The sequence below is a fragment of the Camponotus vicinus genome, unplaced genomic scaffold, assembly GCF_025532165.1.
Source record: "Camponotus vicinus isolate PSW18456_S1 unplaced genomic scaffold, iyCamVici1.0 SCAF_14, whole genome shotgun sequence".
Classification (NCBI taxonomy): Eukaryota; Metazoa; Arthropoda; class Insecta; order Hymenoptera; family Formicidae; genus Camponotus; species Camponotus vicinus.
Window position 1 is genome coordinate 13417990 of NW_028141950.1, and position 13346 is coordinate 13431335.

The window sequence follows — 13346 nt, forward strand, 5'->3', positions numbered from 1 at the left end:
GAATGGCTGCCTTAAGATTTTAAGGCCCATATTCTGAATCCTCTTTTATCGATAAAAGTGCTCCTAAAAGCGGCCTGTAGCCAATCAGAAGGCTTATATGCCACTTTTAGAGGCACTTTTATCGATAAAAGAGGATTCAGAATATGGGCCTTTAAGACTATGTTTTATGCCTTATCCCGACAAAAACAATACGTGTAATCCACGTTATTACCACGTAGATTAATATCGTTGAATCCACGTGGATATTCGAGTGGATAATAGAGGCGTGCAAATCTGCTCTCACTCCCGCTCGTTCCCGACAGCGAGACTGGATTCTCGAGACTCAGATTATCGGGAGCGCTGTTATCGAGAATAGAGGCTCGAGAACGAGCGAGTCCCGAGTCTCGATGCTCTATTAGACGGAGTGGGTAGATTTCTATCCCTACTCCGTCTAAGGGCCTCCGCACAAGGTGTTCCGTATCGCATTACGTTACGTTAAGTATAGATCGTAAATTTAACTCCGTACGTAAAATTAAACTTCAGTCAACGCACAGAAGAAATCGTAACGTAAAGACATTTCGTCTTTACGTTACGATTTCTTCTGTGCGTTGACTGAAGTTTAATTTTACGTACGGAGTTAAATTTACGATCTATACTTAACGTAACGTAATGCGATACGGAACACCTTGTGCGGAGGCCCTAATAGAGCATCGAGACTCGGGACTCGCTCGTTCTCGAGCCTCTATTCTCGATAACAGCGCTCCCGATAATCTGAGTCTCGAGAATCCAGTCTCGCTGTCGAGAACGAGCGGGAGTGAGAGCAGATTTGCACGCCTCTAGTGGATAATCCGCTCAAAAACGGTACTAGAATCTACGTGGAATCTATGTGAAAATTTCATGAACTTTCGAGACATATTACTTTTTTCATTTTTGATAAGTGAATATCTTGGACATTTATAAAAGTATATAAATACACTCGGCCATAAGAATAATTTTATTTTTATTTATATTTTATTTTTAATATACGCAATAAATAGGCTATCTCCCATTTACCCACACAGCACATGATATTATTCGAATATTCTATACTCATACTGTAAATATACGTTACAGATGTAATATACTGAGAATAATCCCATAACATCTCTTGTTGTATATTATTTTTCATATATTCTCAGAATATACTTTGAATATCTCGTATTAGTATATTCTTTCTCATATATTTTCAGGATACTCTATAATATTGCATGTATTTCTTCATTTTGCCGCTACGCGCGCCACCAAACTCGTACTTAATTTTTGGTGAAATGGACATAAAGGACTGGTACTAACATGAATTCCAAAGTTTCTTCTTTTTTCCTTTTAGTCAGTTTAATTTATAATAAACTGACTTAATTTAAAGTAATTTGTCTAATAATCTGGATTCCTTGTTGGAATTCAGAATATTAAACAGATTATTTGAAATTAAAATGAGAAGTAATCCATTTACTGCATTTATTAAGGTATTTCATCTATTACCGAGTGTACTTACATAATTGTACATAGATTATCGAGATCAATATTTCAATAAGAATCATTTAATAAACACTAATAGGTGTTTTTCAAACGTTTTATATTCATCTATTAGAAATAACATTTTTGTCTGAAGTTTTGTTTATAAAGTAAATAATTTCACATTTTTATTTATTTTTTACATCACGAAGAATCTATTTTTTATTCTACATATAGTCCAACTGTCTTCTTATATTCATATATAATATTTATTAATGTAAAAATATGCTTCAAATATTTTAAAATATATTCATAATATACCAAGAAATATTCTGAGTATATACTGAGTAGGTTTCTAAGGCAGACATAGGAACATCCTCCGTACATTCTCAAAATATCATAGTATCTATATCGAATATTAGTGGGATATACACAATCTACGTTTGCGATATACTGAGTACATACTCAGGATCTACCTGTGCTGTATGGGTATCCGTTTAATTTCAAATAATCTGTTTCACATTCTGAATCCCAACAAGCGATCCAGATTATTAAACAAATAATTTTAAATTAAATCAGTTTATTAAATTAAACTGACTAAAGGACCGTCTACAATGAAAATAATATCGGTGGAGTGGACGGTGAAGTAAGGCGTAAGACTAGGAGTAATGCGAAATGGAAAAGAACCATTCGCTTACGCCTTACTCCACCGTCCACTCCACCAATATTACTTCCATCGTAGACGGTCCTTAAAAGAAAAAATAAACTTCGAACCGTGTTAGTATCAGTTCTTTATATACACTTTATGACGAAAAGTTGAATACGAGTTAGCTAATTTGATGCAGCGCCGCATAGCGGCAAAGCGAGGAAGCATATTCTATATACATATGTACTATTACATATTTAGAAACATACAGATATAATCATTTTTTTAGCAAACTTTTTTATCTTTCTGAAAGATTTCAGAAATATTGCAAATACACTATTATATAAAATATAAATATTATAATATTATAATATAATTATAAAAAACATGATGCAGGTATATTTCTGAAATATTTCAAATACAAAATTACAATTGAAAAATTTTAATAAAATATCTTTTAACATTACAATATTACCGAGTCGTTGAATGATTAATCATAATTTCAATAGAAATATCTACATGAAATCTACATTGATATTTCGAGAATAAAGTACCTCGATGTAATAATGAAAAAAGAAAGTTGTATCCACGTAGATAATTCGTGAATAAATCTGGATCCACGTAAGCCACGTAAAATACGTGGATTCGACGAGGATGTGACGTAACTGTTTTTGTCGGGTAGGTCTTTGTCTTAGGTAACGCACAATACTGTGGTCCATATTCTGAATCCTCTTTTATCGATAAAAGTGCCTCTAAAAGTGGCTTATAAGCCTTCTGATTGGCTATAAGCCACTTTTAGAGGCACTTTTATCGATAAAAGATGATTCAGAATATGGACCTGTGTGTTATGTCCCGAGTCTAAGGTTTATTTCTTACAAACACAAAGATGATGCATAACGTTTATTTCTTACAAACGTTCGTATATACATAAGACTCGAGACATAACACACAGTATTGTGCGTTACCTAAGACAAAGACTAAGGCATAAAACATAGTCTTAAAATTATAAGGCAGCCATTCTGCTCAGGCTCTTAGTCCGGTATTCAATGACCGCATTGCAGCTATTTGATTGGTTGAATGGGTTCTTAAGACGATCTTAAATATAAGAACGGACTATGAATACCGGCCTTAGAGACCCTCTAATCAGAGTCTGGACATAAGTAGGTTAGGTTAGATTGTCCGACATTTTTCTTTAAAATCCTGAGAGAGAGAGAGAGAAATATGTGCTACTTCACTCTCTCTTAGTTAACCCACACAGCAATCTATATCTCAGACGTAAATCAGATATCATTTCGTCAATAAATTTTTGTTGTATTTGAGATATCTTGATATCTGATATATCTTGAATATCTTCAGAATATCAGATATCTTCAGAATATCTGATATCTTAATTATCAAAATATTCTAATAATATTTTTACGAAAATATAATCTTTTCTATCTGATTTGTTGCAAGATCAGATATCATATCTCAGATGAAAAAATCATACATTTTTGCAGTCTGGAAGATATCTTATAGATATCCCAGTCATATCTGAGTAGCATTATTTAAATCAGATATTCTGATATTTAGATATCTCTTAGATCGCTCTATGATATATTTTGCTGTGTGGGAATGTCTCATAACCTCTTATTTATACTGCGCGTATAAGTGTAAAGTAATAAATAATGGTTGGATGTGCGGCAGAATTTTATTAATTAATCGTAAATATTACGATAGCAAATCGATGATGATGCATCATAGTTTAAAATAAAATAATGTATTACTTTTTACATGTATAATATAAATAATTAATATATACAATAAATATTTTTTATGATGTGTATATGTATATATATATGTTACTTATTTCCTATTTCTTATTATTTTTTTAACTATTAATTGATTACTTCAATTTAATTACTATCAAAGTTTATATTTTCAACTCACTCACTCATTCACTCACTCTCTCACTCACTCACTCACTCACTCTCTCTCTCTCTCTCTCTCTCTCTCTCTCTCGTAATGTTTAAAAACATTTTTTTTATTCTGTTATTCAGATTGTTATTTTTTATATATTTATAAACTCAATCAAATTTTTTTCTATACCTTTTTATATGTAACAGATTATTCTAAACAAACTGCAAAGTTAATAATATTAAAACAAATTAAATAAGAAAAATTAAAATTTCCATGTATTTTCTTAAATATTTAATAATTTATTATATTTGATAACAATAGAAATTTCATAAAACTGGCGCAAATTGAAGAAAAATGGCGGACCAATCAGAGCTTGCTATCTTATGTCCAGACTCTGATTAGAGGGTCTCTACACACACTATACAGGGCGAGACATCTGATATCGGAACATACACTATACTGGGTGACTGATCTGAAATTGTATACTCGGTCTCACTCTCGATTCTCGGGTTCTTATCTTTCCAAGTTGTTTAACACGATTGTGAAGTCTGACAGAGAGAACCAAACCACGAGTAGAGTGCGAGCGAAATGACCTATCATCAAAGAGTTCCGAAGTCTCTCATAATCGGCTTCCTCGCTTTCTCTATCCATTTACAATAGGGTCCAATTTGTAAAAAATAAATTGTTCAAAAAAATTATTTTTATGAATTTTATATTTTTTAAAATTTAATGGAACAACTTTAAAACGATGTTAATAATATAATTTTTCAATAAAAATTATTAATATTGATTATAAAAGAAGAGGGAATGAAACGCGCTGTGATTGGCTGGGACCGCGTGTGACGTCATTATTCAGTAGTTTCAAATTGTTGCTATAGTATCTTATATATTTATCCGATTATTTTGTCACAATCCCTAACAGCACATGATATCATTCGAATATTCTATACTCATATTGTAAATATACGTTACAGATGTAATATACTGAGAATAATCTCATAACATCTCTTATTGTATATTATTTTTCATATATTATCAGAATATACTTTGCATATCTCGTATTAGTATATTCTTTCTCATATATTTTCAGGATATTCTATAATATTGCATGTGTTTCCTCATTTTGCCGCTACGCGCGCCACTAAACTCGTACTTAACTTTCGGTGAAATGGATATAAAGGACTGGTACTAACTTGAGTTCCAAAGTTTCTTCTTTTTTCCTTTTAGTCAGTTTAATTTATAATAAACTGACTTAATTTAAAATTCTTTATTTGTTTAGTAGTTTAGTTGTTCTGGATTCCTTGTTGGGATTCAGAATACTAAAAAGATTATTTAAAATTAAAATGAGAAATAGTGTGTCCGTTTACTGCATTTATTAAAAGTATTTCTATCACATATATGAATTATATTACAAGATATTCTCAGTATTTATTATTCTATTAACCAAAATAGGCGGACATTAGGGCATTCTTAATATATACTTAGTATATCATAGTATGTATCTCGAATGTTCTGAGAATATATGCATTGTACTTTTGCGATATTCTTCGAACATTCTCAGTATCTACATGTGCTGTTAGGGATGTCGCAAATAATTAACACAGAATTTGTTAAAGCACAGTCGAATAACTTACCCAAAGTAACGGTATTAATGATTTCTGATTTTTTTGCTGAAAGTGATGTATTTAATATCGCAGAAACTTGTGGTGTAAAATCTAAGAACCCAGATAGCAAAGTCTGTAGAAAGCAAATCATACCAACCCGTACGGCATTTTAGATTTCAGATACATAGCAGATAGATAAAATTTGAAATGTTGCTATATAGCAGATATATAGCAATACATATAAATTATCTATTAAATACATATTTAATACCGATAAATGTCCGCGCTATGGATACGTAATTTACGTTACATATCAGATACATATGATTATATATATTCGATACGTATAAAATACGTAAATTATATATTTCATACGTATCTGTAATATTGCAAATACGCGCCTAAAATGTATCATATAGGTTATTTATTCATATACACATACAGGGTATCGATTGTGTAACTTTTTTTCTAAAGTGTTTTCTAAAGTGAAAACGTGAAAAGTGAAGAATTTCTTCCAATCACACATCGATTTCATTTTAAAATCAATGCGTGATTGGCGGAAATTTTTCACTTTTCACGTTTTCGCTTTAGAAAAAGTTACACAATTGATACCCAGAGCGTTTTCCAGCAAGCGATACAAACATAATATTACACAGAGTATTATTCTATCTTTTTTCAATACCAATGAACAAAGATAGAATGATTCTGTGTAACACTGTCTGTGTCGCTTGCTGGAAAAAATTTATTTTTAAAACTAAATAAGATATAAACTTTTTTTAATTATTTTCTTATTAACTTATTTATTTTTAATATTATATATTTAATATATAATATATTTTTATAAAATATATATATATATCTTTCTATAACATTTTTGACACTATATTTTAGTTATAATAGTATTTTAATATCACATATCATATCAGTCTATATATCAGTATATAATATCAGTATATAGTAGTTATTTTAATATCACATATCAGTCTATATATCAGTATATAATATCAGTATATAGTAGTTATTTTAATATCACATATCAGTCTATATATCCATATATAATATCATGCAGTATATAGTAGTTATCTTAATATCACATCATATCAGTCTATATATATATCAGTATATATAGTAGTTATTTTAATATCACTTCATCACTCTTGATGTTGATCAGTTTGATCAGCTCGGTTTTTTTCTTTGTCTCTGAAACAATCAATAAATTTAATGTTTAATATGTAATATTGTTGTTAAATATAGAAATATAATAAAGACAAAAAAGAAAGGCGTTTCTATAAAATATACATATAATTACAAGGAATCTTTCAAATCTTTTAATATTTGTTTGAATATTATTTTGAATAAAAAAACAATGAATAATGAATACAATGAATGTTATAAAGGATTATTAGAGACAAATTACATTTAAAAAAGCACCTCAATTAATATTCGATTTTTATAATAAATATTAATATTTATAAAAATAAATATAATACTTACGCAATTCTGCGAACACGTGCAGGAGCTTGAACAATCCAATTGTTCATGAGTTTTGTTATTATTTCTTCGGTTGAATTGGTATCATGTAATCGAACAACAGCTACAAATACATATATAGTATATCAATTTATAATACTGTACATATAATACTATAAACATTATCATCATAACAATTGTTAATTTCAAAAAACAACTATAACGACGTATACTTGAAGTCTTACCCATAATTAAATTAACGATTTTAAAATTGCGAAATGTAGTTTTTCCTCGAGCTCCTTTCTAACTGTATGACATTAATATGTCATCCTTTATTAATGTTTTGAAAATGTTTTTTATCATATCTTGTAAATTTGTCCCGCCTTTCAATTTCAAAAAGTCTCTCTAAAATAATTTGAAATATGTAAATTATTAAAATAAAAAATGAAATTTGTAAATATGTAAATATGAAAAATATACAGAATGGTATATATATATATATATATATATATATATATATATATATATATATCAAACGACTATATATAATCATTCACATAATTATTTAATAATTATAAATAATATAAATTATAAATATAAAGTATTATTAATAATTATAATTATTAAAAGTAAAAATGGACATTTACCATTTTCACGAAAAACTCTTCATTTTTTAAATTTTCTTCAAAAAGTTGCAGCTCATTAATCGATGAAATAGTGTTGAATGTAAAAGCTTCTTCATTTATATTATTTTCTTGATTTCTAATGGTTTGGTCTGTTATTTTATTCTCCAATCTATTGAGCCTTTTATCAATGTATGTTACTTCAACCAGGATGCGATTAACTTTTTTTAAAATTTCTTTCAATACTAAAAATTAAAATATCATGAATTATATTTTAAAATATTGTATTTAAAAGTCATTACCATAAATTTAATCCTTTTTACCTTTTTGAGATTGATCTTCATTATTTTTATTTGTTAACTCTTCATATTCATCAATGAAATGAACATTATCTTTATCGTTAAAATCTTGATTTTTATTTTCTATCTCTTTTTTCTTATGTTTAGTTATCATTTCAGTTTCTTGTTGATGAATAATCTGCTTTTTCTTTTCAATTTGAACCATTTTGACTTTTTCGGGTGCAATGATTGGATTTTCAAAGGTTGCCAAAATCTGTGCAGACTTTTCCGAATGAAACAATTGTTGTGATCCAGAAAATTCCTTCGGATCTGGTAAAAGAAACAGTAGATCCACTTCTGTACCAGAAGATTCATCATCAGATGATGTAAAATTTTTTGCAGTAGCTCTGTCATGACGTGTTTGTTTAATACTTTCTTCATCTTCAGTATTTATGTCGGATATATTTTCGGCCATCCTTAACTTTTCTTGGCCTCGTTCAAAAGTATCTGAATATAACAATGACAATTATATATTGACAATTATAAATACAAAACATAGACAATTAAGAGTAGTGTGAATTATATGTCGATAGCTTGATATTAAGAAAATATTTAAGTTTTCAAATGGAATTAATTCTTTCTTTTATGCAATAGCAGTTCAATGAATCGATCCAATAAAGTCAACAAAAGTAACTTTTAATTTCATTTATTACATATCATTAATATAGACTCTTGTTTACATTACTTTAATTTTATTTATTGGATCAATATTGCCAAGAAAAAAAAAAGAATTTTTTTAACACAAAGATAAACGAGTTTTAATAAATAATTGTAAATATACCTGCTGAAGTAAAAATGCGTAGAACATCATACATTGCCCAGCCAGCTTTTACATTTTTTAAATCCGGTAGTTCTTTATTCCGTATAGCCTTATTCAGCCTCTTTTTCACATCATAATTTGGATAGAAGCAAACCTGTTGCTTTTTAATAGATTCTTGCAACCAGTTATTAGGGACTAGTGCTAGCCCGTCATGGAATTGAACTACATAGAAGTTTTCTGGAAACTACCAACAAAAAATATGTATAATAATGAATTAATTTATTGACAATAAATATATTACAGTCATGTGCATTTCTATATATTACCTGTAAGGAAGATTCTTTTCTTGTTTTTTGGGAAGAAAATTGCTCGCACCTCGATTCAGCCATATCCAATAAGTGTATTAGAAGTATTGGAAACCACGGTGTAAAATGTTTAAAACAGAGAACACATAACCTGCAAAAATTAATCACAATTTATTATATACAATTAGTTTTATTAAAAATAGTGACATGCAATATTACATATACATAAAGTTTAGTTAATTTTAATTAAATTTTGAAGTTATTTAGATGTGTTATATTTTAAATATACCTTTCTACAAAATCTCGAGTGTTGATGAGACGAATGCACAGACGAATGTGAATGAATATGGACAAGTATCGTGTCGAATAGTCACAAATGCAAATTTTCTTGATTACGTTTATATATAACTTTTTCCTTTATTGCCACTTGATGAGTAATGTAGACAAATAGTATGCAAACCAGCACACGTAAATTGCACGTTAGTCGGATGAAAGCAACGAAGTTAATTATAATCGTGAGTCGATCGATAAGTCGATAACCAACTAACGAAATATTGATTTATTAAAACCAGAATGTTGTCAATCATGTTACGATGGAAAAATAGAAAATAAAAAATAATTTCTTTTCACTATGAACAATACAGCGTATAGAACCATTAATTATGCATATGTGTGTGTGTAATAGCATATGTGTGTGTGTAAATTTATAATGACAGTTTTATTGCGAACATATAATTAAATATTAAAGCTTAATTCTTGCTGTTCATTTTAGCAATTATCGCATTATAATATTTATTTTTTTTAATTTATTTATTTTATATTGTGTTTATATTGTTAGATTATATGTTATATATTACATTTTAAAAGTTATTTTATTGTCCACAAACGTGCCGAATAGGAATGACATACAATTTTGAATTAAATTTAATTTTCCACATCTTTCCCTGCATTTCATGCAAAGGACAATATATCACATTACTATTTATTTCTTCAACAGCATTAATGTCCAGATTCTCTGATGCAAATGGTCGTGAATATAAAATATCTGTTTTTCTCAGTTGATAACCAACAATATATATTGTATTATTGGTACATTTCACGATGTTCTTAACTGTCATTAAGTTTCCACCTTTTGTCATGATACAATTATTTGCTTCATTATTGCAGTCGACTTCATAATTTCCTAATAATATTAGTTTTTTGTATTGCGATTCAACAATATCTCGAATTTCATTTGCCAATATACCATTACACATGTCTTGCTTTTAATTCTAATTTATAAAGTGAATGTAATGATTTATTATTCATGCTCTCATATCGATTTTGCCTTCTTTCTGTATATCGTCGTATAACTTGCTGCAGTGGTTTCTCTGCTTTACGCAGAAAACTTTTTAAAATTTGTAAAAAGTTTTCAAATCTAAACGAACTAAAGGAATCAAGTGGTCCAAATTGTCGAACTTCATTAGAGAGATGTAATAAATTATGTACATTATGAGACATGTATTCCTTGCCATAAATTTTCTGAAATGAATCTACAAAATGTTGCAACAGTTTTTCTGCATAATCTACATTATTTTTATTTTTAGTTAGCACTGGACTGATGAGTATTGATATAGCTACATGCAAAGTCAAAAAGTTTGTATATACGTTTCTATTTAAAACTGTTTTTAAAACAATAGGTCCAGTGTAAAGTAAAAATTGCCTAAATTCTGTGGCTTTCCAGTATGCTATTTCATTTAAACTTCGAGGTCGTCTTGAAAATTCTTTAGGCACAGCACTTCTTAAATTAATAAGTGCTTGCGAAATATTATCTTTTGCTTGCACACTAATGCGAACAGCTAGTGGTCCATTCATCCACAACAATATCATTTTTTTTACAATACCCAAACAAATCAAATGCATATAGTCAAGAGCAATATTCGACACCAATCCTAAATGAGGCACAGAGAGCAAAATTGTGGGTTCTCCTTGATGATAATCAGAGTCTGTTTGACGTATAAATCCTTCATCAGTTCTGAGTGCACTTGATCTTTTTTCATAAGGAAAGCACATTTTGGAGTTAACGTAATCTCCATAAATGGTACATTTAGTACAGCTCGAATAGCCATTATGTCCTTTAATATTTAAAATGAAAGATTTTGCTGGAGCATCGCAAATAATGGCCTTAACATTAACTTTAATATTACAGTTTAATAGGTCTGAATGATATCCTCTCTGTACTAATGGTATTAATTCTTTCACAAATGGTTGTAAGTATTCATTGGCATTGTTTGGTTTCTTTCGACCATAAAACAGCCCAACTATATGCACTTGGTTTGAAATATCATCTGAAAGTAATATTGGCCAGAAACTACTTGGCGATGATCTGGATATTGGCAAACCATCTATATTAATTAATAAATTAATTTCAGATACCTTCAAAGACATACTTTTATAATGTTGCAGGAATACTTCCAAAGTGTTCGATAGACCAAAGTGGTAATACGATCCTCCAGCTAATGCAACTATTTCAGCAGGTTGCTTAGGTGTTTTTAGAAGCACTCTTGCATTCTTTGGTAAAGTTTTGAATTGTGAATGTAGAGCATGCCTCAGAATTTCCATAAGAGCATTAATTGCATTATGTCTAATTTTATACTCAAAAGACCAATTTCGAAGATTGCACAACAATTCATTATCCATACTTTTATCATCAATGTTCATATTATCACCTGCATTGTCACTCGAATCGTCAGAGTCTAATGATAAAGGTTGCATTTCTTCTCGTTCTTCAATATCAATAAAATCTTCGTCGTCTGTGACTACTTCTGTGTTATGTACTTCATCCGAATATTCTTCTTCATTATTATTGTCACTAAAGTTTGGCAATTGATCATTACTAGGAGAAGATGATGTTGAAACTGATGATGATTGATCATTTTCAATTCGACATTTTTTTATGCATTCGCCCAATGGTCCAAAATCTGTCACACCACTGCTTGACGATTCTAGCAAGAAATAATCTATTTCCGTCTCTTTTTGTGCTAATCGTCTCTTGTGCCGCGAAGAAATATCACGGTTACTTATTTTTTTATCCATTATATACAAAATTATTTATTATATGTAACCTAGAAAAATAACACAATCATAATCAAATACGCATTAATATTGTACAGTTACAACCGTATGGAAATTCTAATCATTACAAAATATAAAAAACTTACCTTTGACTCACTAAATTATTTTTCACATATATAATCAACACTTATACTTTAATATCTGATCACCGCGATTACGATTACGCAGAAACGTGCCCGACTTTCCGTTTATCAGGTTTTTGCAGGTTAACGATGCTACTACGATGCACCATCTTATGATATATTATTACATTTTGTCCAATATGTATCAACTACGTGTTTGATACATAAATATTTATATAATATGCGTAGTATACCTGCTATGTATTACATATGTATTTTCACTTGGATACATCAAACATATTGAATTAATTCCGTATTTAACACGTTATATTTCATATATAATAAAATGTAATGTAAATGCAATATTATTACGTATTTAATATATAATTGCAATAAAAGGTGCCGTATGGGAAGTGTCTGCTATCAACTAATGTTAGCAAAAAGATTACAAATTTGATACTGAAGCTGTTATTATCGATTAAGTTGACAAATTGATGTCAAAAATCGAGCAGAGTCTGCTCACAGAATCTGACGCAGATTTGTGGCAGAAACCAAGCAGGATCTGCTAACATGACTTGATATCAGATTGTCGGCAGAAACCAAGCAGGATCTGCGTGCGCGTAATTTGACTGCAGATTGACCGCAGAAGTGAAACAGGGTTTGCATGCGTGATCTGATAACAAATTGGCAACAATCTCCATTTGATTCGATAGTTCCTTCGCTTACCACTATATGATGTACTTTCTCACAATCAAATTTCTGTCAGAAATATATATAAAGTCGCGATTATTAATAAAAGATTAAAAATAGTAACTATTTCTGTCACTTTAATTTCTGATATCTGATACAAGCAGATGAGATTCAGAATATTAAACTGATTGGAATCAATAGAATAAATGGAAAATTATTCATTTACTACCTATTTGAAGTATAAAGGAAGAATTTAATTCTAAATAAATTATATATCAAGTTTTATAAGTTAAATTTAATTACTTTCATCATTTACTTTTATTATTAATTTAATTAAATTGAACTAGACCTTCACTATGTGAGAT

At 29.2% G+C, this 13346-nt stretch overlaps 2 protein-coding genes across 5 annotated transcripts; both read right to left on the reverse strand.

Annotated features, from left to right (window-relative positions):
* Positions 1 to 6585: 6585 nt before the first annotated feature.
* Positions 6586 to 9769, reverse strand: LOC145965135 (uncharacterized). The gene is made up of 8 exons (XM_083088489.1): positions 9405 to 9769; positions 9137 to 9266; positions 8832 to 9054; positions 8036 to 8497; positions 7737 to 7957; positions 7335 to 7494; positions 7114 to 7213; positions 6586 to 6819 (listed from the first exon to the last, which is right to left on the reverse strand). The coding sequence occupies exons 2-6, from the start codon at positions 9197 to 9199 to the stop codon at positions 7393 to 7395; spliced, it is 1071 nt and encodes a 356-aa protein (XP_082944615.1). The 5' UTR covers positions 9200 to 9266; positions 9405 to 9769; the 3' UTR covers positions 6586 to 6819; positions 7114 to 7213; positions 7335 to 7392.
* On the reverse strand, positions 9519 to 12803 carry LOC145965134 (uncharacterized). Of its 4 annotated transcripts, XM_083088488.1 has the most exons (4): positions 12316 to 12796; positions 11545 to 12219; positions 9973 to 10298; positions 9519 to 9658 (listed from the first exon to the last, which is right to left on the reverse strand). In XM_083088488.1, the coding sequence occupies exons 2-3, from the start codon at positions 12188 to 12190 to the stop codon at positions 9988 to 9990; spliced, it is 957 nt and encodes a 318-aa protein (XP_082944614.1). In that variant the 5' UTR covers positions 12191 to 12219; positions 12316 to 12796; the 3' UTR covers positions 9519 to 9658; positions 9973 to 9987. The 4 variants fall into 4 exon arrangements, with proteins under 4 accessions (XP_082944614.1, XP_082944613.1, XP_082944612.1 ...); XM_083088487.1 differs by lacking the exon at positions 9519 to 9658 and having other exon boundaries at positions 9832 to 10298; positions 12316 to 12795; XM_083088486.1 differs by lacking the exons at positions 9519 to 9658; positions 9973 to 10298 and adding an exon at positions 10329 to 11442 and having other exon boundaries at positions 12316 to 12803.
* Between the last annotated feature and the right edge of the window lie 543 nt (positions 12804 to 13346).